General features: G+C 44.1%; 1 protein-coding gene across 1 annotated transcript in view; it reads left to right on the plus strand.

Annotated features, from left to right (window-relative positions):
* Stk32b (serine/threonine kinase 32B) overlaps positions 1–25,651 on the plus strand; it is a 252,605-nt gene that overhangs the window by 146,465 nt on the left and 80,489 nt on the right. The window contains exon 4 of the mRNA XM_052199394.1: positions 19,352–19,525. Coding sequence (XP_052055354.1) covers positions 19,352–19,525 — 174 coding nt within the window. The remainder of the gene's footprint in view (positions 1–19,351; positions 19,526–25,651) is intronic.

Here is a 25,651-nt window from a genome sequence, read left to right on the forward strand (position 1 = left end):
CATGGTAGACACTTTCTCTCTAGTCACGATCTCAGGCATCTATGATATTGGTTTTATTTAAATCTGTCACTAATGAGCTGTCACACAACAAACTTCAAACTCTGGGTTGAGCCTGAGTGCTAGAGCAGCTTTAGGAGCAGAAGATGTAAACCAACCTTGGTAGAGGTGCACCCTCTCCTAGGGTTACTTCAGGCCCCTGAGGGTCCTATCTGCTGACCCCTGTCCACATGCAGGTATAGCTTTGTAGACTCTTTGCCCATAATTAAACATGTCAAACAAAAAAAGCCTAGGGGTCCTAGACCTGCAAAGGCTCAGGGTCTGTGGCTCAAGATGAGACCCAGGAGGTATATTTCTGGACCAGGACTCCAGGATGTGTAGAATGTTCCAACAGAGGACTATCTTAAAAGGGGTAAACCATATTTTCGACAATCTTGCTGAGACCATGTGAAAGAAATTGGAGAGACTCCAAGTGAGCACAAAAGAATAGCTTGCTGTCCATCATGGCTGAGTTTATATGGACACAGTTCTCCTAATTTCAATTCTGTTCTTGTAGTTTTAAAGTTGAGCAAAAGGGAAACAATTTATTACAGCATGTTATCTTTATTCCTGCACTGCCCTTTGCCCTGCACGTTTCAGCCAAGGACCAGATTCTCTCATGCTGAGGACTATAGGTGTCTGAGCCTCATGCTGGGGTGAGGAGGGACTCTTGAGTTACTACATAGTCAATTGCAGCTCCTGAGAGAGCCTGGGAAGACGAGCACAGCCATGGGCCACAGGAAAGTGTCTGTAGCTGAAATGACTTGTCTAAGGTCACCCAGAGGAGACATTGTGTGGCTGTGACTAAAATCAGGTTCATGCATTGATTCTGCCAATGTCTTGTTGGCTCAGCCACTGTTGCCCAGCCACTGTGAAGAAAGCACAGACTGCCCAACTGTGAGGGAGACTGGAAGCGGGTGTAGCAAAGCACTTTTTCTGGCTATGGATACAGCTGCAGCACTGATGCTATCCAGAGAGTCAGACGGGGGGGGGGGGAGCAACTGTCCAGTGTTCCCTGAGGGTTCACATCAGCCCTGATGATCCCTCATGTCCTTGTTCTTCTATGACCACAGAGCGAACAAATTCTGCTCCAGTTCGGCATACGTTCCTACTTCATGGTAGACAGTTTCTCTCTAGTCATGGTCTCAGGTGTCTATGACATTTGTTTTATTTAAATCTGTCACTAATGAGCTGTCACGCAACAACTTCAAACTCTGGATTGAGCCTGAGTACTAGAGCAGCTTTAGGAGCAGAAGATGTAAACCAACCCCTGTAGAGGTGCACCCTCTCCCAGGATCCTTCAGGCCCAAGAGGGTCCATCTGTTGACCCCTGTCCACCTGCAGGTATAGCTTTGGAGACTCTGTGGCTACCAGCATCGAGCCCTATCTATCCATGTCTTCAGCAGTAAGTGTATTGTGATTGCTCCAGAAACCTGGCAGAATGGATAATGAAGGGAGTAGGGCTTCATAGAAGAAGCACAGAAAGGGTCTCTCTGTGAGCTGAATCCCCTTGAAGGTGGTTCGCACTGGCTAGACTTTGGGTCCTTGGTGAGGTGAAGACAGGTCTCAAATCCCAGGAGTCTAAGAAGCCACAGGAAAGATGTGGAGTCTTTGAAACAGGAGCAGTCTGCAGGCCACCCCTGCCCTCAAATCTGCAAATGACCTTGTACATTCTGTTGTCATTGTCACTGAGGCTCCAAAGCATTTGTTCCCATTAAACAAAAGCAGGGACATGTCAGTGTCATCCTGATAGGCACTATTCAATCAAGCTCCATCCTCTTTTAAAAAGTAGGCAGTGCTCTCCTGGATGACCTGAGCTCAGATTCCAGAGTCCACATTAGGAGGCTCACAATTGCCCACAAATCATCTCAGGTATAGCGGATGTTTTTGATTTCTATGAGCATCCACACATACACAAACAGAGATGCACACATTCACACAACTGCACACACACACACACACACACAAATAAGCCTTAACAAAGTATATGAAAATTATTCTGTGGTAGTTTGAATATGCTTGGCCCAGGAAGTGGCACTACTAGGAGGTGTGGCCTTGTTGAAATAGGTGTGGCCTTGTAGGAGGAAGTGTGTCACTGTGGGGCTGGGCCTCCTCCTATTTAGTTACTAGGAAGACAGTCTTCTGTTTGCCTTTGTAACAAGATGTTGAACACTCAGCTTCTTCTCCAGCACCATGCCTGTCTAGATGCTGCCATACTTCTTTCCATGATGATAATGGACTGACCTTCTGAACCTGTAAGACAGTCCCAATTAAATGTCATTTATAAGAGTTGCTTTGGTCATTGTGTCTCTTCACAACAATGGGAACTCTAACTAAGGCATTTGCATACTTGTTAAAATGCACACACTTCCTTGAGGAGTTCATCTGGAGGCCCCTCCATCAGTACTCCATTCTGTCACACCAGCATCTCTTCCACATGTTTCCCTGGAATGCAGGTTTGATGTTCGCAGAGTTTCCTGTCAGGTCAAGAGAACTCAGAGGAAAGGCTTGCAACGCTCTGTGAAGCAGCTTCTCCAGAGAGAGGAAAACCAAAGGGTTGAAATGCAGGCAGGTGCCTTCTTGCTTTTTCACAGAACCAAATTGTCCATGTTTTCCTGATTTAAGCATCACAAATGCCAGCATGTTCTAGCATCTTCTTGGCTGGTTTTTCTATCATTTGTTACAATCATGTTCCTGGGAAGGAAACACCTTCAGACTCATGAAGTATGCATCAAGGCACAGATACAAACAGGGCCTGTGTTCTGCTCTTGGTGCTATCCAAACACCATCCCTTCCCCCAACACCAACCCATGTTCAGTTAGCACAAAGCCACTGGATGTTCCTAGTTTGCCACTTAACAGACTGGATTAAGGGAGGCTCCATAAGTAAATTCTGAATGCCACTTGCCCACTGGTCCTCAAGTTAGAAGTAGGTCTGGGAACCCAAGAAAATGACCACACAATCCAAAGTAGTTCAGCCAGCCAAAGTTTTACTTCCGTTGACAGGCACACACCATGGGGTACTGCTGGATTATTTATACCAGAGTGCCCTGTGTCTCAGTCTGTCAGAGTTTGACACTATACTTCTCTCTGTCTCTCTGTCTCTGTCTCTGCCTCTCTCTCTCTTTCTCTCTCTCTCTCACTCATACGTATGGGTGTTTTGTCTTCTTTAATGTCTGTGTACCTCATTTATGCTTAGTGCCCTTGGCATCTGATCCCATAATGCTAAATGGCTGTGAGCTGCCACATGTGTGCTGAGAATTGAACCTAGGTCCCCCAGAAGAGTAACCAGTGCTCTTAGCCACTGAGCCACCTCTCTGAGCCCTGGCATCACATTCTTACCCAGGTCACTAATCCAACAAAGGGCAGCGGGTTAACAAAGGGCAACTTTTGAGCGGGATGTGACCACGAGCACATACATCCTCTGATCTCGAGCGCTAGCCCTGGAGGGATTTGAATGTCTGCCAAGCAGCTTCTTTCCAATCACTTAAAATGAAGTTTGTTTTATTTAACCTTTTGATAGAAATGCCATTCTATCCATTTCCCCATCCCACAGAACAGGCCTGGCTGATGCCTGGTGTGCAGGAGCTTTGCCTTCGGCAGTTTGTTCTCCCAGCTCTTGGTTCCGGAAGTGAACATGAGGCACTTGGAAACCCACATCTGCTTGGTTTTGATGTTTCTATTGGTCTGTTTGTTTTAAAGATGGGTAAGGTTTGACTTTGTGACTTAGGAAAACTTGCAAGAGGGCTTGAACTTGGGTACACACTGGAGCTGAATCAATACCTTGCTTTCACTGGATCACCCATTGGGTGTGCAACTGTGTGTCTCCTTCCCGTTTCAATGTGAGGTAAGGATGGACACTCAAGAGAGCAGATCATCCCCAGATCAAGAGAGCTTACACAGGACCTCATTCTTAAATGTTCTGGCAATGTCCAAGCCTCACGCTTAGACTACAGCAGCTGCAATGGCCTTCAGTGTGTCCTCTAAGTCAGACAGGTGAAGTTCAGGGGTCTGGTCCTTCATGTGCAGATGCTCTAGGGCTCACTATGTCTGTGGTAACATGTGTCTATTCTCTATTCTCCAGCCTGCCCAGCTGTGGTGTGAAATTAAAAGGACATGTTCACACCAAAAGAATTCAGAGAACTGGTGTAAACAGCTGACTCTCATAGTCAACCCTCAGCATGGGAATTTGTGTTCTGTCAAGGGTTCAGATTGCCTGTGTAGATTGCAAAGACTTTTAAGAGCCTTCAGAGTATTCTTACCTTCCTGTTAAAGAATAATTATAGTAACATATTCTGAGGGTTTTTAAGAATTATTTTTAAGTATGTGCATATAAAAGAGAAAGAGAGAGAGTCATAAATGCATGAATATAGATGCTCACAGACCAGATGAAGATATCAGATTCCCTGGAGCTGGATGTGTGTGCATGTGTGTGTGTGTGCGTGTGCATGTGCGTTAATCAAACTACATTAGCCACCACTCTTGTGAAAACATGTTGAACTCTATAAAACATCCAAGTTTTCACTCGAGAAATTAAAAACAAAAATCTATCTATTGCCTGTATAATATTTACTTGTACTTCCTCTCAAGAGAGGAAGTGGATTCCAGACCAAACCAGGCTGGACAAAGAGCACTGTGACCAGAGCAGGAATGAATACAGCACAGACAGGCCACACAGTAAGTCAGATTTTTCTGGGATATTGAAAGAATATCTGACTAGTGTGGAATCTAGATGTCCCTCAACAGAGAAATGGATACAGAAAATGTGGTATGTATATACAATGGAGTACTATTCAGCCATTAAAAACAATGAATTCATTAAATTCTTAGACAAATAGATGGAACTGGAGAATATCATCCTGAGTGAGGTAACTCAATCACAAAAGAATACTCATGGTATGCACTCACTGATAAGTGGATATTAGCCTAGAAACTTGGAATACCCAAGACACATTTCACATACCAAATGATGCCCAAGGAGGAGGAAGAACAAAGTATGGGTCCTTGGGTCCTTTGTAGAAAGAGAAAAATACCCACAGAAGGAGATACAGAGACAAAAGTTTGAGGGAAAGACCATGCAGAGACTACCCCACCCAGGGATGCATCCTATATACAGTTACAAAGCCCAGACACTATTGTGGATGCCCACAAGTGCTGGCTGACCAGAGCCAGATAAAGCTATCACCTGGGAGGCTCTCCTAGTGCATGACAAATACTGAGGGGGACACTCTCAGCCAACCATTGAACTCAGCACAGGGTCCCCAATGGGAGAGCTAGAGAAGGGACCCAAGGAGCTGAAGGGGTTTGCAGTGCCACAGGAGGAACAACATGAGTCACCCAGTACTCCCAGAGCTCCCGGGGACAAAACCATCAACCAAAGAGTACACATGGAGTTACCCAGGGCTCCAGACACACCGGCAGCAGAGAATGGTCTTGTTAGACACCAAAGGGAGGAGAGGCCCTTGGTCCTGGAAAGACTTGATGCCGTAGTGTAGAGGAATACCAGGACAGGGAAGTGGGGGGCGGGGGAATGGTTGATTAGGGAAGGGGAGATGGCTTATGGGATTTTCGGGAGAGGGGAGAGCCAGGAAAGGGGACATTTGACATGTAAATAAAGAATATACCTAATTTAAAAAGAAAGAAAGAAAGAAAGCCTCTCATGGTAACACTAACAGTTTACACTTCTGAGCCTGTAATTCTCCATATTAAATTGAAAGATGCATGAAACAAAAATGACTACCATGACCAGAGAAGGAATGAATATTCAGTGAGAGATAGTATTTTGTCACACTTTTCTTAGCACATAGCCTTTTTACGCGCCTTTATTTTGGTTGACAACCCTCCCCGTCTCCCCACTACCCTGTCTCCCCAACCTCCCTACTTAGATCTTTCTACCCCAGTATCCCCACTCTCTCCTTTCACACTGATCACCATCTACCCCCTTTTTCTTAAACCACACCCTTCCTCCTGCACATATTGTAGCTTTGAATGTCCAATTCTGGGTGTACAACTTAGAGTTCATGTAGAGGCCAGAATGAATACACTCTTAATGGAATAAAAGTGAACTAAAATCACATTGGGATCCATTCTACATGGTTATGGCTTACCTCTAAAATGCCTTAGACCCCAGTCTTGGGTGGTCCTATTTGAAGAGACTGAAGGATTGTCAGCAGATGAGGTAACTAACAAAAGGAGGTCTCTGGGGGAGGCCTTTGAAGGAAATACTTGGTCCCTGATTCCTACCTCAAAAGTTGCAGCTACAGTAGCTCCCACCTGTAATCTCAGGACTTGGGAGGCAGAGGCAGGTGGATCTCTGAGTTCCAGGCCAGCCTGATCTATCAAGCAAGTCCCAGTACAGCCTGGGCTACACAGAGAAACCCTGTCTCAAAGCAGCCATCTGTAAAAATCTCTCCCATGTGTATCCTGCTGCAAAGAATGTAGCAGCTCTACCATGCTTCTTGGTCATGGAGGACCGACACCATTTCAAACCGAATGGGCAAATACACCTTTCTTCCCTGTTAGTTTTTTCAGAATTAAAATCATTTCTGGATCAAAGAATATTATCAAAAAATGAAAAGATGACCAACAGCATAGGTGGAGTTACTTGCAAACTCCATGGTTTGAATCAGATAATCTCCCTTAGGTTCAGGCGTTTATATATCTCTGTGTTTTCCCATGAACTTGGATATCACCTAGAAATTTCAGTCATGATTGTCTTGGCTGGGTAAGACAATCTTAACTGCACTGCCATATTAATATGGACTCTTTGGATCTGTGAATGACCGTGTTCGTTTTTGCTCTAATTTCCATCTGTGGTATTTTGAGGTTTTCAAAGTAAAAAATCTTATACCTCCTAAAATTTAATATTCCATGCTATTGAAATTGAATTGTTTACTTAATGAATGTTCAGGCCATCCACTACAGTCTACTTCTGGCAACACACATTTGTTGTTTGAATCACACAAGTCATTTGTCTGTTGAATTTGTCCCTTCGTGCCCGCTGGACCTATCCGCTGGTGTGAGAGGAGGCTCCTTCACTGGTTCTTTCAGTTTCCTGTATAAAGTACCAGGGAGTTTGTGAGTCAAGTCCACTTCCTCTCTTACCTGGCTGGCTTGTTTCTACTCTTTCCCACTGCCTTCTCCAGAGCCTCAGAACAGCATCCATGGGTGCTGGGTGTCAGGGAAAGAGGAACAGTCCAGTGTTTGCTCACCGAGTTTGCTGTAGTTCTGGTTTCTCTGCATCTGCCTTTGCTGGGGTAAGAAAGCCCCAACCTAGTCCAGCTTGTTGAATCATGTTACCATGGAAGGATGCTGAGTTTGTCAAATGCATCTCCTCCCCCTGGTAGGATGATCATGTAGATTTATCTTCTACAAACACAATATTTGACATTAGTTTTTATAAGTTACATTGTCTCTGCATTCTTAACATGAGCCCTATGTAGCTAGGAGGTATATTTTTATACATTGCTAGATTCTGATTTAAGTTTTGAATTTTTAAGTCTTCTTTGGATGTCTGTTAAAATTAACCAGTGATGCTATGCTTTTAATCTACTTTTAAAATATCATGTATTATGTGCTGTATTTATAGTATTCTCCCTTCCCTCTCCATCTTTCCCTGCTTCTTCCCAAATTTTGGACCTCTTTATATTCTATATTTATATCTAAATCTATATTTGGATATATAAACCACACACACACACACACACACACGCACACATATATACACACATACACACATACACACATACACACACACACACACACACACACACACACACACACATTCACTCTAACAAAGGGTACCTGCAGGGAAACAATAGCTAAATCATATGAGTCTGTCCTCTGCCACTTACTCCTATTACTATGACACTTTGCTCATGAACATAGGACCAAAAACTGGCTATAGATTGAATCATGTGAAGTTGTGAACTGAAATAACCATGCTGCCTCTTAAGCTGTGTCAGGTGGAGCTTGGATAGCACTGAAGGACTTGGGAAACACAGTTTCAGGGCCCCAGCCCTGGGCTTTTAGCTCTACAGGTCTGGAATAGGACGTGATGTTTAGTGTTTTTTAACAGGTCCTCAGGGTAGGGAAGGAGGGGGAGGGTCATCTTTTAAGAACATCCTATTTCACATGCCTCATAGTTCAATCCCAAATATGGAGATGGAATGAACACTGAGCAGCATGTGTTGTTAACTGATTTTTAATCAAGAAGCTTGAAAATCTCTATGAACTTCCAGGGCTTGAATTCCATGTCACCTCTGAGATCCAGCCAGGATCTCTCTGGCCGGTAGCATCTTGTACGACCATCCTTGGACTCCTCCTGTCTTCTCATGATTTTCTGATAAGTCCATAACAAAAGCTTTTGGATTTTTAATTTATTTTCTATATTCTTTGTTTACATTCTAAAAGCTTTCCCCTTTCCCAGTCCCCCCCCATATGTCCCATAAGTCCTCTTCTCTCCACCCATTCTCCTATCTTTCCCCCTCCCTTTTCTCTGTCCTGGTACTCCCCTACAATGCTGGATCAAGCCTTTCCAGGATTAGGGCACTCTTCTTCCTTCTTCATGGGAATCATTTGATATGCTAATTGTATCTTCAGTATTCAGAGCTTCAGGGCTAATTAATATCCACTTCTCAATGATTGCATTCCATGTGTATTCTTTTGTGATTGCGTTACCTCACTTAGGATGATATTTTCCAATTCCATCCATTTGCTTAAAAAATTCATGAATTCATTGTTTTTAATTGCTGAGTAGTATTCCATTGTGTAAATATACCACATTTTCTGTATCCATTCTTCCATTGAGGGATATCTGGGTTCTTTCCAGCTTCTGGCTATTACAAATAAGGCTGCTATGAACATAGGAGAGCATGTGTCCTTATTGCATGCTGGGGAATCCTCTGGGTATATGCCCAGGAGAAGTATAGCAGGGTCCTCCGGAAGTGTCATGCCCAGTTTTCTTAGGAACTGCCAGACTGATTTCCATAGTGATTGTACCATCTTACACTCCCACCAGCAGTGAAGGAGTGTCCCTCTTTCTCCACATCCTTGCCAACACCTGCTGTCTCCTGAGTTTTTAACCTTAGCCATTCTGACTGGTCTGAGGTGAAATCTCAGGGTTGTTTTGATTTGCATTTCCCTAATGGCTAATGATGTTGAGCATTTCTTAATGTGCTTCTTGACCATCTGAATTTCTTCAGGTAAAAATTCTTTGTTTAGGTCTGTACCCCATTTTTTAATAGGGTTATTTGGTTCCTTGGGGTCTAATTTCTTGAGTTTTTTGTATATATTGGATATTAGCTCTCTATTGGATGTAGGGTTGGTGAAGATCTTTTCCCAATGTGTTGGTTGGTCTCTGAAGAAGGAAGTCAAAGAAGACCTCAGAAAATGGAAAAAACTGCCATGCTCGTGGATTGGCAGGATTAATATAGTTAAAATGGCCATCTTGCCAAAAGCAATATACAGATTCAATGCAATCCCCATCAAAATCCCAACTCAGTTCTTCACAGAGTTAGAAAAAGCAATTCTCAAATTTATCTGGAATAACAAAAAACCCAGGATAGCTAAAACTATTCTCAACAGTAAAAGAAATTCTGGGGGAATTAGTATCCCAGACCTCAAGCAATACTACAGAGCAATAGTGTTAAAAACTGCATGGTATTGGCACAGGGACAGGCAAGTGGACCAATGGAATAGAATTGAAGACCCAGAAATGAATCCACACACCTATGGTCACTTGATCTTCGACAAAGGAGTGGGAAAACATCCAGTGGAAAAAAGATAGCTTTTTCAACAAATGGTGCTGGTTCAATTAGAGGTCAGCATGCAGGAGAATGCGAATTGATCCATTCTTATCTCCTTGTACTAGACTCAACTCTAAGTGGATCAAGGACCTCCACATAAGACCAGACACACTGAAACTAATAGAAAAGAAACTGGGGAAGACCCTTGATGAGGACATGGGCACAGGGAAAAGTTCCTGAACAGAACACCAATAGCTTATGCTCTAAGATCAAGAATTGACAAATGGGATCTCATAAAATTACAAAGTTTCTGTAAGGCAAAGGACACCATCAAAAGGACAAAACGGCTTTTGGATTTTTATAGCAATCATGTAACTCACTTTGGAGATAATCCTTATCTTTGTTGAGTATTTCAATCCATGCACATGGCCCAGGCTCCATGTGCTTATGGGTTCCAAGAATTCTGTCACACGTTGCTTATTTTCTGCAGAGATGGCATAGATGTTTTTGTTACATTCCTATCAAGTATTACTGTCCCTCTGGCATGTTTTCTTTTGAAAACCCACGTTTTGTTGTTAGAAACATGATTGATTTTTTTTATATAGTGAATGTGTGTATTGTAGCCTTGCTGTCACAGTCTAGGGAAAGGGGAGTGTGTGTGTGTGTGTGTGTGTGTGTGTGTGTGTGTGTGTGTGTAATCTTTATTTTCAGATGACATGACTATCTACATTAGAATTCAAATAAATAAATAAATAAATATCTCTGAGATGCGTGAATTTAGAGAAACCATACATATAATATTTATTGAATGCTTATGCACATTAATAATCACACTGCCTGAAAACAGCAACCATTTTATCTATTTCTAATCTTTATGCCATTTTTCTTGATTTACTGCAGTGGCTGACTTCTAATAGGTTGTTGAATAATGTTGAAAGTAAACATTTTAGGGGGAAAGCATTCTGTCTCTCATCACAAAGCATAAGATGAGATATGAGATTTCTTCAGATGCATTTATATTATTGACAATTTTGCCCTCTACTCCTACATAAATAAGGGAAGAAAAGATAATTACACCTCAAATCAGAAAATGAGAGGCGCCTGAGACACTCTCAAGAATAGAAACATTTGACCATAAAACAAAAAGTAATTTGAAATGATTTAATTCATATTATTATTCTCTAATGACAAAGATGAACATAGGAAATATTTGAAATTCATAATGTGTATGAGTATACTTCTAAGTAGTTAGAGGAGACATAAATGACAAAGGAAGCCAGGAAATGTCCCCATGTTAAGGTTAGAACAGAAATTAACCAAGTAAAAAATGTACAATTAATTTTTAAAAACTGAATAGAGCTAAAAGTTGGTTCCTTGAAGGATTCATAAAATTATCAGCTGTCAGATAGAGACTGGGCAAGAGAAGAGCGAACGATGCTCCGGTTATCAACCCTGAAGGAAGCCAAGAAGCATTGTAGCCCAAAGTGGCAGAACCACAGGGATGTAAAGTGAAGCACTCTATGCCCCCAAGTTAGATAAATGAAACAAATCAGACAGATTTATAGAAATATATAAGCCACTAACGTTTGGACAAGGAGGAACAGAAAAATCAGAACAGCTTTCAGTAAGGAAAAATTTTATTACTAACTAATGTGCAGTAATCTAAAAGCAACCCTTTAGACAGCCACGTTGTTGAGAGTTCACAGGGAGCTTCCTGTCATATGTAGACGAGACAGTCTTGAAGCACGTGTCCTGGTCCTCTGGCTTTTACCTGAATAGTGACAACACTGGTCAGCAGCCTGTGTGGACAGAGGAGCTTGCAAAGGCCTCTCTCCCAGATGAAGATATAGAGGCAGCTGCTGGCAGCTGGACGGGAGGACTTGATCTTCCAGAGGGATGAGCCCCTAACCGTGCATAAGACCAAGTGGTGATCCCTAAAAATATATACATACAATACTAAACGGAGTCATCAAAGTGTGTGTGTGTGTGTGTGTGTGTGTGTGTGTGTAGAGAGAGAGAGAGAGAGAGAGAACCAAGATATGTAGAAAGGATCAGCTGCCCCTTCCACTCTTATTCGGACTGGGACCCAGGCCTCAGAATGGTACCACCCATATTCAGGTGTGTCCTCTCTTCTCAGTTAATCCTCCCTGGTAACGCCCTCATGGTCACCTCCATCTCCTGGTGTACCTCCCCATCTTCTAGGTGATTTAAAAACTGGAGTTGAGAATAGCCAGCATCCATCAAAAAGCAGCTAGTAGAGACACAGCTGAGGCTCTGATGAGGGGTCTGTATGTGTTGTGGGAATCAGAAACACCATCAAATCACCGGTTCTGCAGATGGGAAAGAAAACCAGAGGAAAAAGCCCAGGCTGGCTTAAAATTGTACATGTCAGGATGTGGGGTGGGGCTTCTAACGTAGAGTGGAGGGGTGAGGCCCTTCCCAGTGGTCCTATGAGCTAAGAAGGGATGGGAAGGAAAGATAGGAACACAGGGCAGAGAGAGAATTTCAGGCAAATCTCCAGCAGCTACAACAATCCCAAGACCGGAACAGAAAGGAAGAAATGAAATAAGAAATGGACTAAACCACCACAGCAGGGACAGGGTGGAGGTGAACAGGGGGGCTGCCGGCTGATCTGTGAGGCCTCCTAAGCCTCCTGGGGAAACCTCAACTTAGCTCAGTGTGTTCCGGAAGGTTCCTCGGGGCACCTGAATGGGGAATTGCTCTGGTAGGTTAAGTCATGTGAAATTGCCACTTCTACATCAAAATCAAAGGAACACAGGCAATTTCAAACCGCTCAACCCGGTTTGTAGCCAACAGTACATTTTCCACTCTTGTTTATGTAGGGGATTCTATTTACAATGCCAAAACAGAACATGTTATTTTTAACAAGAAGATGTCAAGTAAGCCTCAAATTATATTCAAAAATCAAAGTAGTGACATGTCCGAACCAAGTGAGGTCATTAGTTTGACAAGTCACATTAAATACGTATTGCCACGGGGTGCTGTGAGCCTGAGGTAGCACTGAGGGAAAGGCTGTCATGTTGCCACAAACCCCAAAACACCCTCAACTCCAGTGTTTCCTTCTGAGGGTGGAATAGTTCAAGCACTTCCATTTAAATGTGGCCCTCTGGCTTTCCGTGGTTACATTGCTCTACTTTATTTTTTGATATCATAATACCATCGCACTGTACTTTGAAAACTCCCACACTTGGATTGATGAGGGATAGACTGAGTTTTTTCCATTTAAAATGTAACAGGAAATCTGATTCTTTTCCTGATTCTTTTCCTTTACTTTCTCAGTACTAGACTTGAACCCAGGGCCTCATTCATGCTAAGTGAGCACTCTACCTGTCAACTTTATCGCCGGCACCCTGTTCTACTTGTTGCCTTTGAGACAGGCTTTCACGCAGTCTGACCTTCACCGACTCTATAACCCAAGCTGATCTTCCATTTGCCATCCACCCGCATCGGCCTCCCATCTTGGATTCAGAGCCTGTGCCACCAAGCTCATCTTGGGACGGTGCTTCCCTAGAGGATGAGTAGTTTTCAGAGCAGATCTCAGGTGTGAAGCAGAGGTGCTATTATCCTGGATAAGCCAGCATTTCTTCTCGTTTCTTTCATGCCTATCCTATGCCAGATGCGTGAAGGCTCTGAGTCAAAACCCCAAGCCTGTTATGACCTGAGAACATCTGCATTTGGAGACAAAGGTCCGCAGTTAGCAGGAGGCAGTGGGAGGAGTGCGCTTGCAGTCACCTTAGCCCTTATAAGGTTTCTAGGTGCTTAGGCTGGGCTGCTCATGAGGATTCCCCCAACCTCGTGTCGTCTCCTTGACATACAGGAGGCAGAACATGGCTACCCAGCTCCATTTGACTTCCTGAGACAGGCGATGGGAACGAGTTTCCTGTGAAGAAGAATGGCAGGCATCACGTCTGAGTCGTTCGAGGACTTTGTGGCTCAAGTCAAATTTAAACAGTAAAAGTATTTGTTATTGTGAAGGTTATTAAAAATGTTATTAAAGATGTCTGTGTATCAAGTACAATGTAGGCTTGATAAGCTCCTTCTGCTTGTACATTAGGAGCTGACAGGGAGCCTGACATCCCGTTATTGGATTTCTGTCGCAGGCAAGACTATTTTTAGGTCCTTCTTTGCAGGACTTTAGATAGCCAAGAGTCGCTGGAGCTGAGGGTAGTGGGTGAGGCCTCCTCTCTGTCTGCACCGTTAGAGGTGGTGCTGGATAAGGGATGATCTAAGGCAATACCCAGCTATTTCCCCTTGCAGGCAACACATGGTAGTGGTATGGGGTAGGGTGAGCCTTGTAAACCCACAATTGTCCTAGCTGCTGGGCTTTCCTGATTGACATCCTCAGAGCCATCTCCAGGTACTCAATGGCTTCTGCCTCAGGAAGAAAACAATGGGAAAATGTGTTGCAGACAGCATGACGGAGTCTAAAGCTTCTGGATTCCCTACAGGGGCTTCCTGTCCCTTCCACAATTTGCCTGTTCCTAACATCGCTTTTTCTGTGGCATGGTCACTGGATCTCAGCCCTGGGCAAGAGGAGATGTAGGTTTAATTACTCACAGAGTATATAGGACAACTGGATTTATGTTTTATTTCTGATCTTTGCCCTGGAAACTCTTTTCTGGCTCCTTCCTAGGTTGTTGTCACGTCTCTGAGTTGACTGACCTTAGTCATAACCAACAGTAGGTAGGAAGCATAGAACATGTCTTGGGAAATCTGACCTAGGACCTAGACTTTCCATCTTCTCTTGACCTCGTGGCTTGTCTACTGGAAATGTGATGGTGATAGTTATGTCCATGGCTGATGGTGCCGAGCATGGAGGGATGATCTGTGCCCGTGAGTGTGGCTGAAATGCAGAGATGGATTGGGTCTGACAGATGCAGGGGAATATCTACGTGCTGCCACCATAGAGCATCCAGCTTTAGACCACCATCTTAGAGGGCTTAGTCAACTGTGACAAAGTCTTACCAGCAGCTTCAGAAATGGTGGTTTCACAATAATTCCCCACTCTAGGTGCCAGGTACTAGCCTAGAAGGCAGCAGGCAGGAGTGTAGGCATCTGCAGATCGGTCCGAGAACTAGTTGTGTGTGTGTAGGGGGGGATTGGGTGGAATGCTGCCAAGCAAGGCTTCTCTTTTTCCCAATTGTGCTCGCTAACAGGTCACTCTGCCTCCTGAGCTGAGAAAGAAGGTTGGGTAGAGGCTAGGGTAGTAACTCACACTGGTACAAGTCTATGGCTTATATGATAAGAGGAAAGCCGTGACTAGGTGGAGGGATCTTATAGGCAACAACAGGAGCAGCATACTCTGTATCTAACACACAACCTTCTTCCCCATCCTTCTTTCTCCACAGCTCCCAATGCCATGGACCACATAACTAGCTGGTCTGCCTCACAGTTTGCAATCTACACTCTGTTGAGTGTGTATGATACTTTGAAGCCTGAACAGGTACAAGGACCCAGCATTGAATGATACAGGTCCCTGTGCTGTGAGAGTTCACTTGGTAGTCGGGGGACAAGGCCAGGAGAAATAGCCACAAGACTGTAAACAGAGGACTCTAAAGACCTGGACACACACTGGGAGTTCTGCAGGCAGACTCTCGGGGCTCAGCTCTCAGTTCTACCACATTCTGGCTGCATTATCTCAGGATTGCTTAACCTCTCAGAGCTTTATGATGCCATGAGGTTTTCAAAAGAATGTAAGGAAAACAAGTTCTTTGGGCTCAGTGGTTTCATAGTCTTTAGTCCCTCATGATTGGGAAGGCATGGTGGCATGACAGCAGACTAGGAGAGGAAGCCTGGAACTGGAGGAGGTGTAATCTTTAAAGGCCACCCTTCAAAGCAGATGTTCTCTGTAGCTCACAGCTTTCATATCTCCCTCCCCTCCCCAGTTGGGGAACAAGTGTTCAAACACACAAACCTGTGGAGGACATTCCACACTCAAATCACAGCAGGGCTTCATCGTGAGCCTCACCTCATGGGCTCATGATGGAAGAACAAAGTGAATTCATAAAGTACCCGGGAAGGTGGATGGTGCCTCGTCTGCACTGTTATCACAGAGCCAAAGTGGTCACACAGCTCAGCCTCTGAGGGCAGGGAGGGCTTCTTCCAGAGCAAGCATTAGTCCAAGACTGTGGCTTCCAGCCTCGGCACCATGAGTGTGTTCAGAGATGGGGGCTGGGGTTGGAATGGGGCCCTGGATCACATATTCTATGACTTTCATCCATGTGAGGTTGCATCTGCCAAATGGGACTAAATTGTCCCAAATTCAACAAATTAAAAAAAAAGTCCTTAAATTTGTTATGCTGACTAGGGTTAGTAACATAGTCACATACAGTTTGCCACACTAAAACCTCGATGGGAGCCATTTCTGTCTGGTTTCTGTGTCAAGAAAAATGCATGCTGTTCATTGTTCAAGATAGCCAGAAGAGATTATTTCTGCTTCTAACACAGAAGTGACAGACATTTGAAATTACAGACATGTAAATACCATGATTCAATCATTATATATTATCAAATACTGTACGATATGATAGTCTGTGAGTTCAGGGCACTGTGTTTCAGTCAAAAAGTCCTGTTGTTCCTAAGCAGTTCTGTCTATTTCCTTGTTAACTGTGAGTCAGGTTATGTTCATGTTTCTCTTTCTGGGGAAACTTCATACATTTTAGGTCCATTTTACACAAGCAGAAAGGATCTTTAAGTATGAGTTAGGGGTGTTTTTCTCTACCTCTATTTTCTCGGGTTTTAAAAAAGTTAAAATTATTTTATGAGTGTTTTGCCTGCATGTATAGCCATGTGCATGCAGTTTCCACGGACACCAGAAGAGAGCACCAAATGCCCTGGACCTGGAGCTACAGACAGTTGTTAATGACCACGTGGTTGCTGGGAACTGGATCAGGTCCTCTGGAAGAGCAGTCAGTTCTCTTAACTGTTGAGCCATCTCTCCAGCCCCCATTTTCTTAAATCACTTGTTTATTCTTTGTCATGAACTTTCAGGTTGTTTTTTTTTTTTAATTTACTTTTGTTGTGTCATGAATTTTAGAAGTAATTTGCTCATTTTAGGAACAAAGTGGGAATCAATATATCTAAAAGTAATCAGAATAACATAGGAGGAATGACAATGGCTCAGTTGGTAAGATCACTCATTGTGTAAACAGGAGAACCTGAGTTCTATCCCTGGAAACGATGGGGAAAAAGCCAGCTATGGTGGTACGTGGTACTCATAATCTCAGCACTGGGGAGTGAAGAGTGGCTGTCTTCAGGACCTGCTGGCCAGCCAGTCTAGAATAATCACTGAGCTTCAAAATAACAAAAGGCCTTGTGTCAAAACACAAGGGAGATGGTACCTGAGAATCAACATCTAAGGCTAACCTCTACTTCTCATATGTGTGTGCACATATGTACACAAGTACCTGCACACATGTATAGGCACACATAGACACACACAATAACGAGAATTGTATTCTTCACACTGGCCTGCTCAGCAGCCAGGCTAGGGTTAATAGTGTCCTCACACCTCCCAGCTATCTTAGTGTGCGAGGAGAGCCTAATTCCCCAAACTTCTCAGAAGGTCTGTGTCACTGTGTGAGAGCACACTCTCTCATCCCCATCATTTCCATGACAATATGCAGCAGCATCTTGGCGAGGGCGTAATTATCATTCTAGTGCAAGGAGGAACAAGAAGGACATTGACGCTGAACCACAGAATGGCACAGAAGCAGAGAGTGATGGAAGGTCACTCTCTGTTCTCAGCAATAACTTTGAATCTCCTTGGGAAAGCAGGGTCTATGGCCTGGAGCAAAATACAGATCTGTAGAGAGGAACAGCCCAACTTGAATTATTGCTTAAATGATGTTCTCTTTGCATTTTGGTTGTCTCCTTTAGAATTCATCCCAGTATGCAAGCTTCCCCCTGAAACCTAACCACATCCCCCAATGGATTCTGGCAGAATGTTTAATAAGATCCCCTTTGACAGCCCTGCAGTAAGTGGAGAGCATGGGGGTATGGCACACACAGGCTCTTAATGTCATGTTCCATGGCCCATCCTCTACTAGAATGCAAACTGAACTTCCATGGAAGGCATGTTACAGGGATCCTTTTAAGGCCTTCCACACAGTAGCAGATTCAGATCACACACACACACACACACACACACACACACACACACACACACACAGAGAGAGAGAGAGAGAGAGAGAGAGAGAGAGTCAGGTGGCTCTTTTAGTTCTGTTTGGTGTGAACATGTCCCCAAAACTCTTGTGTTGAGTTTTAATTCTCAGTGACCATATGTAGATGACATTCACAAGCTCAGCCACTGGGAAGTAATTAAAGGTTAGACAGGGCTGTGGATACAGCACCTGTGATGGCATCAGTGGCTTTATAAGAAAAGAGAGTGACAGCTGTCAGATTGTATAGGGTGTTCTGTCATGACTGATGCTATGAGGCCAACTCTTGAGGTATTTGTGGACTCTCACATATGTACCAGCTCTTCTGTCCTGGAATTTAAAGATGAGTTCAAGTTTTCTCTTGCTTCAAAGACAAAAAAAAGATAAAATTGAACACCACACTAAGACCTAAAGTCTTAAAAACCATCTAGGTATTTCTGGCTCATGATCCATAGTCAGCTATGCCTTGCTGAGCAGTTCTTCTGTTTTCTCTGTGGTTATCAGAACATCCTCAGGCACACCATGGTTCATAAAGGGCTGGCCTTGGTGTTAGCCATCAGTGGGAACTTGGCTGTTACCACGGGCTAGTGAATATTGGGTTAAGATCTGGCCAGATTCCAAGATCTGGGAGAGTAAAAATTGTCAGTTACCTTAAATGCCTGGACTTGGGTGTCATAGAGCATCACTGAGCTCAAGGGTTCTGGGAATGAATTCCCTGTGGAGAGCAATAGCATGTGTGGAGGGTATGGGGACTGCTGGGGAGAAGGATGTGTCTTCAAAATGATGAACTACAAATAGCTTGTAATAGCATGCGTTAGTCAGCCTCCCATTGCTGTGACAAAATACCTGAGCTAATCAACCTTAAAGGAAGAAAGGTTTGTGTTGGCTCAGACTTTCAGAGACTTCAGTCTGTGATTATAAAGTTGACTTAATAACAGCATTTTCCCATTAGGTTTTGCTTTGTAAACTTCTAGCACCTTCCAAATCATGCTATAGGCTTATTACCAAGCTTCCAAAATGTGGGTCTTTGGGGAAATCTCTCCATGCTATATACCTGGGGAAATCTCCCCATGCTAGATACATGCTATAACAACATGGAGTTAAAACGTGGTCTAAAACATGAGCATCCAGTCAGTTAAGAAGCTGTTTGACAGTCTGGGGATTAATGTTGGGACACAAACTTGCCTTAATGTAAAAAATAGAGTGACCCCACAGAGCAGAGGCAGAATGGGATTGGAAAGCCTTCTGCCTCTCACCTCCCACAGCACGATGCTATAGGCAACATCAGCATCCCTCTGGGCCCCATTCTGCCTTACTATAGAATTGAGTGTTAGCCCTGAGGACACTAGAGATGTTTCCCCCACTAACCTGAGCCCTTCTGTGTTCCTAGGTACTCCTTCCAGGATGAGGAAGACATGTTCATGGTGGTGGACCTGCTGCTGGGCGGGGACCTGCGTTACCACCTACAGCAGAATGTGCACTTCACAGAGGGGACTGTGAAGCTGTACATCTGTGAGCTGGCCCTGGCTCTGGAGTACCTGCAGAGATACCACATCATCCACAGGTAATACTGCCAGTCAGAGACAAAGACGGTGCCAGGTGCGGTGGGGAGTGGCAGGAAAGGAGTTACAGTGCATTGGGGACATCAAAATGCTGAATAGCTTTGATATTGTCTTTACATTCTCAGCAGAGGGCAGACTGCCATGTTGCCTGAATGGAGATGGCCCACGACTGGTGCCTGTCCATTTGTGTTATTGATAGAGCACAGGGCTGCCACTTGGTCTTCACTCCTCTATCCAAAGGTGTTTGGGGTGATTTCAAATGATGCAACTGAGCCTGGAGGGGGAGATTATGACATCGGGGGTTGTCTGGGATACCATAGAATCTAGTTCTGAGTCATTAGTCCCCACTCGTTCCATATCAACTCCCCGCTGGATGCATATAAGAGGCACCTGTCAGATACCCATGTAGGAAGACCTTCCACATGAACACCCAGCTAGGAATGAGCAGGCTCCAGACACATAAGATGATCAGGGATGGAGCCCCACCCTTCCTGTGAGTTGGGAGTGATGAGTCCACTCTTCCTTTGACATCATCACTGTGCTCAACACCGTGCTTCACACGGGCTTCCTCTTTGGCAGTCAGCACTGGTCTTGGGCTCTAGGTAAATGACATTTCTGCTCTGTGGGGCACCTTAATCAGCAGCACACAATGAAGTGAGTACCTTATTCTTCAGACCTGTGCCCAGCAGGTCAATGAAGTGAGCTGGGTTGTAGAAGCAGCAGTTCCAGAAGGGGCCCAGGAAAGTATTGGTGGAATTCCTAATTTCTTATAGACCCCAGGGAGGAACTTGAGGAGGGTTTTACATGTGGTCACCCATGGTCATTCTGTGTCCTGATGATGCTCTTCTAACTTAGAAAGTTTTAGAAAACCCCAGAAAGGGCAAGGTTTTGGACTTCCTGGTCACGAAGGCAAATTAAACACATCTCCCACTCCACCCACACACAGAAACCCCACCCCTACCCTCACTCACACATACCTCTCTACATTTTCTCCCTTTTAAAATCTGCTAAATGACAGGAAAGAATGCTGTGTTGTTTTAAAGTTTATAACAATGGAGAAAACTGAAGGAGACCATCACAAGACACCAGGGAGCCAGGCAGATGTGGAGGACTCAATGACATAGGACAACACAGACAAAAATTAAGCCTTAATTCTCAGGGAGTCAAAATTGCTAGACACTACAGAAGCCCCTAAAAGGCTTAGCCTTCCCCAGAAATCCCTTTGGAAGGAAGGAAGGAAGGAAGGAAGGAAGGAAGGAAGGAAGGAAGGAAGGAAGGAAGGAAGGAAGGAAGGAAGGAAGGAAGAGAGAATCAAAAATGGCTAAAACAAGAGGCAGTGGCTGCTGACCACCAGGAAGGGTTAAGATCAGGTCATCTCGATGTCCCACAGTGTCTCCCACTCCAAGCCATTCAGCAAACAGAAGAGTAAATAGCACAGAAGGTCCCGTGCTGATGCACACAGCCCTAGCCAGGTGCCATCCTTCCTCCCATATGTAAGTCACCTAGATGCCCACCGAATGCTGGGAGAATCCTGCCTGTCAGTCGGCCACTGCCCACCATTCATCCTCTAAGCAGGCAATTCCAGTGACTTCCGTGGAAATGGATTCAGCTGGGAGGAGAGATTGTGACCTCAGAGGTTTCCTAGGACACCTTAGACTCTCTCTTAGGGTCCCCACCCATCCTATCAGGTCCCAGCTGGATCACACATAACAAGGAAGGACTATCAGATGTCCAGGGGAAATCTTCCCATGTTACAACCTAAACATCAAATAGAGCGCAAGCAAGATGGCTGACTAGCTACAGGTGCCTGCAGCTGAGGCTGACAATGAGCTCAGCTCTCAGGACCCACGTGGTATAAGGAGAAAAGCAACTCTCACTGTCTCTCTGTCTCTCTGTCTCTGTCTCTCTGTGTGTCTCTGTCTCTCTCTGTCTCTGTCTCTGTCTCTGTCTCTGTCTCTCTCTCTCTCTCTCTCTCTCTCTCTCTCACACACACACACACACACACACAAGAATAAATGTAATTTAAAAGAAAATTAAGCAACACTCAAATAGGAGGAAAGTTAGAAATAAACAGTGGATCCAAAAACATCTAAGTGACTATAACCAATATCCTAGATAACAGATTTTTTTCCATGTGTACTTTTTAAAATTCAGAGGTATTTATTAAGGATTCTGGAGTTCCATTGGTGAGAAAATCACTTTTTAAAACACTGATAAAGAGTAAAACAGTTATTCACTCTAGGGACAGCCTGGTGTCACCATCCACAGGCACTGCAGCTTACCGCATGCTCTTCTGCATTTGACCTCTCATCAGAATTACCCGAAAAGTGAGCTAGCCAAAATACAGCACTCCTTCAAGGACTGGTAGGACATCCTGGTGGGTAGGGTACCTGCTATCAGCCTGATGACCTGAGTTCAATCACCAGGACGCCCCATGGAAAAGGAGAGAATCAACTCCTAGCAGCTCACACACACACACACACACACACACACACACACACACACACCACATGCCTGTGTATGCAAGCACAGACATGTAAATAAATGTTTTTTTCAAATGCCAGGTTCTGTGGAAACTTTAATCCTGCTCAGGAGGCAGAAGCAGGCAAATCTCTGAGTTTGTGGCCAGCCTGTAACCTGTAACATAATTAAGAAGTTCTTGGCCAGCCAGTTTTACAAAGAGAGACCCAGCCCCAATTATTAATGATAATACTAGTAAATAATATTAATTCTAATAAATACTAATTAAAACCATTACCAGTACTAATTAAAACTAAAACTAATATTACTTCATCAAGAAAACAGGGATGATGAGTGTGTCAGAAGGCCTTCGAAGACACCCTTCAGACGCTCATCTTCAGCACTGGGAAGGCAGCAGCGGCCTGAAGTGAACAGGTTGAGGGCAGAGCCTGTATCTGCGGCACTCAGTTCATCTGCAGTTACAGTCTGAGCTAGAGAAGGGTAAGGGGGTGGGGCAGTAGAAGGGACTGTTGCTGTGTTGTCACAAAGCCTGAGAACTTTTTGATTTCCTTCAGTGTTTTCAAGTACACTTTGATACAATAGGAAAAGAGGAGTTGGGTGAAGGAGGAGGAGATGCTGGGAGAGTTATAAGAGAAGTTGGAAGAGAAGCAGAAGGAGGAATAGCACAGCACTGGTGATTACCACTGGGGACTGTGGCTCAAGAATTTTACCATCCTGGCTTCAGAATGTGGCCCTCTGACTCTGGGGTCTACTTTTAGTAAAGGCTGCTGGGGTGAGCTTACCTCTGTTGGCTAGCCAGGCATCTTTGGTGGTAAGAAGAGGAACTATTTGTTTTGTCTTTTAGAGGCAGAATCTCCTTGTGTAGTCCAAACTAGCCTTGAACTCATGATTCCCCTGCCTCTGACTCCTGAGTGTTGATCCTGCAGCGCTACACCACCAGACCCTGACTCGTTGAAAGAGCTCCTTCCTCCATGCAGTGTTTGGTAGCTCTCAAATCCATTCCTTGTGTTCCTTGTGTGGAGTAAATGATCTCTTTCCCAAAGTGGCTCAGAGTCTCAGGGACATTGCAAGACATAGACCTTGAAGTCCCAGAATGGGACAGGGCCAGGTAAAACAGAAAATAGCTCATGCAATCTCATGAGCTATATGAAGTCCCCCTTCCCCGCACTACTACTCCCAAGAGAGAAGGGCAGCACCCACTACTCTGAGTACCCACAGGGCCTCTGCTCACACTTAGAGACAGAAGATGAACAGGCAAGTTCCCAGGCGCAGACATTCAGTGTTATCCCAGTACAGGTCATGGGGTACAGTAGGTATTTAATAAGTGCATACACTTTGAGTTAATGACCCAGGAAGACCCAAGAAACTGAAATCGTTTGCTCATGCAGAATATTTTCTCCCTGGCAAATTCTTCAGTAAACCAAATACTGGGGTCACATCCAGTCACTCAGGCCTTTCTGTGTGCTGGATAGTGAATTGGAAATGAATACCCTCAAATGTGTGGCCTCCTCCTGCCCTGAGACATCCCTGAGTGCCCACTGAGGCTCAGAGTGATCTCAGCTGGCTTAAAAGTGTTCTGCTGAAGGCAGATCACAATCCTGAAGACTTCAAGAACAAGGGTAAGATCTGGGCCTGAGGATAAAGGATACTTAGGAGAGGCGTGGGTGCCTTCAGTGTGCTTTACCTAGGGGGAAAAGATGTTTGCTGGTGTAAAGCACTCCAGAGAAATGTTCTCTGAGACCCCTATGTGTATGTTTGCTGATGGTGGTAGAAATCATTGCAAACCCCTGAAAGGACATTTGGCCACATAAGAATCAAACATCTTTTACATATTCATAAAGCACCTTTTGCATATTCATAAGCTTTGATCACCTTTTACACATCCATTATTGACCAGCAAATTTCACTTACCAGAATGGACTCTCAAGGCTCCAGCCCTGCTTGCTTCTAACATTTCAAGTCTAGGGCTATTTGTCACAGCACCACCTATAGTAACCAATAATTTGGAAATAACCTGAGGGGAAATATTGCCTAGTGCTGTGCACACCTTTTTAAGAGACCATGAGATTAGGATGCTCCAGTGGGTGATGCATACTCTTTCTACACAATTCAGAGAAGATTACAGTATATAAATTGCATGACTGTGTAAAGAAAAGCCTGCCTTTTAGTAGAAAGCAGCAAGGGACGGCTTCCTGGTGCATGGTGTCGGGGGAGGGAGTGTTGGAGGCAGATTTTGTGTGGTTTCCCTGCTCTGCCTCTTTTATTTTGAATCTAATGAGTTGCCATCTCTCCAATGGAGGGGAGCAAAATGAGTTTTCTTGTTAAAGAAGAAGCACAGTCTTTAGGCAGACAGCAGGGCTGCATATGACTGCCTTGGTTTAGCCAGCTGTAAATGCTCAACATCTCTGTGTCTCCATTTTGTCATCTTTGAAATGGGCTCCTTAGAGGGCAAAATGCAATATTTAATGCAGGCCACAGGCCATATTGTACATAGCTAGTCCTCCATGAGGTCAGTGATAAACATGGGAGAACCCTAATAAATGGCTCCAGCGGTCAGGGAAACCACGTTGGGAGTGCACCTCACGCCGGACAAAATGGTGGTCACTAAGTAAACATAAAATATCACTGACATAAAGCTGCAGTCAGGAAGGAGAGAGAGAGAGAGAGAGAGAGAGAGAGAGAGAGAGAGACAGAGACAGAGACAGAGACAGAGACAGAGACAGAGACAGAGACAGAGGAAAACCCAGTACACTGTTGGTAGGGATGTAAATTGGACCAGACACTATGGATAAGAGGGGAGGCTCCTCAAAGACTAATTAGATCTGCCATGTGGCCCAGCGATACCACACCTGGGCACACCACAAAGGTACTTAAACTCCCACATTTATTGATACACTTTTCATGGTGGCCAAGAAATGAAGCCAGCCTGGAGGTCCTATCAACAGAGGGTTGGGTAGAGAAATTGAGGTATATATTCATAGTAAAATTTTATTCAGATATAGAATAGAATTCTGTCACTCACAGGAAAATGATCCAACTGGAAATTATCATGCAGAGTGAATCAAGCCAGGCTCAGGAAGACAAGTGTCATAGGTTCTGCTCAGATTTTTACACAGATACAAAGCAGCATATATGTGTATGTAGCATAGACAAACAAGCAAATTTATCTGGGAGAACAGGGGGTTCAGAGAGAGAGAGAGAGAGAGAGAGAGAGAGAAGAGAAGAGAAGAGAAAAAGGAGGAGCAGAGAATGGGAAGATATTATGTTCAAAAATAGTCTTACAAAACCCACCATGACAAGCTATGAATACATCCTGTAGGAAACATATACAATAATTAATCAATTGTATTAATAATATAAAATAATAATTAATCAACATAAGGCTGCTATAACCTGTTTCTATACCTTAGTAGCTCCATCTCCTCTCTCAATTGTATTGAAACTAAGTGGCCAAGCATGACGGTTAAGACTTCCCTGTGGTTATGCCTAATTATCTCTTCTTCAGTGTCATAGCAGTTACACACACACACACACATATGTATGTATAAATATATATATATGTATGTATAAATATATATATATATATGAATACTATATTCATACACAGTCCCGTGGGCTGTCATTTAAGATGAAAATTCTAACTGTAT

This window comes from Apodemus sylvaticus, chromosome 11 (genome assembly GCF_947179515.1).
Source record: "Apodemus sylvaticus chromosome 11, mApoSyl1.1, whole genome shotgun sequence".
Lineage (NCBI taxonomy): Eukaryota > Metazoa > Chordata > Mammalia > Rodentia > Muridae > Apodemus > Apodemus sylvaticus.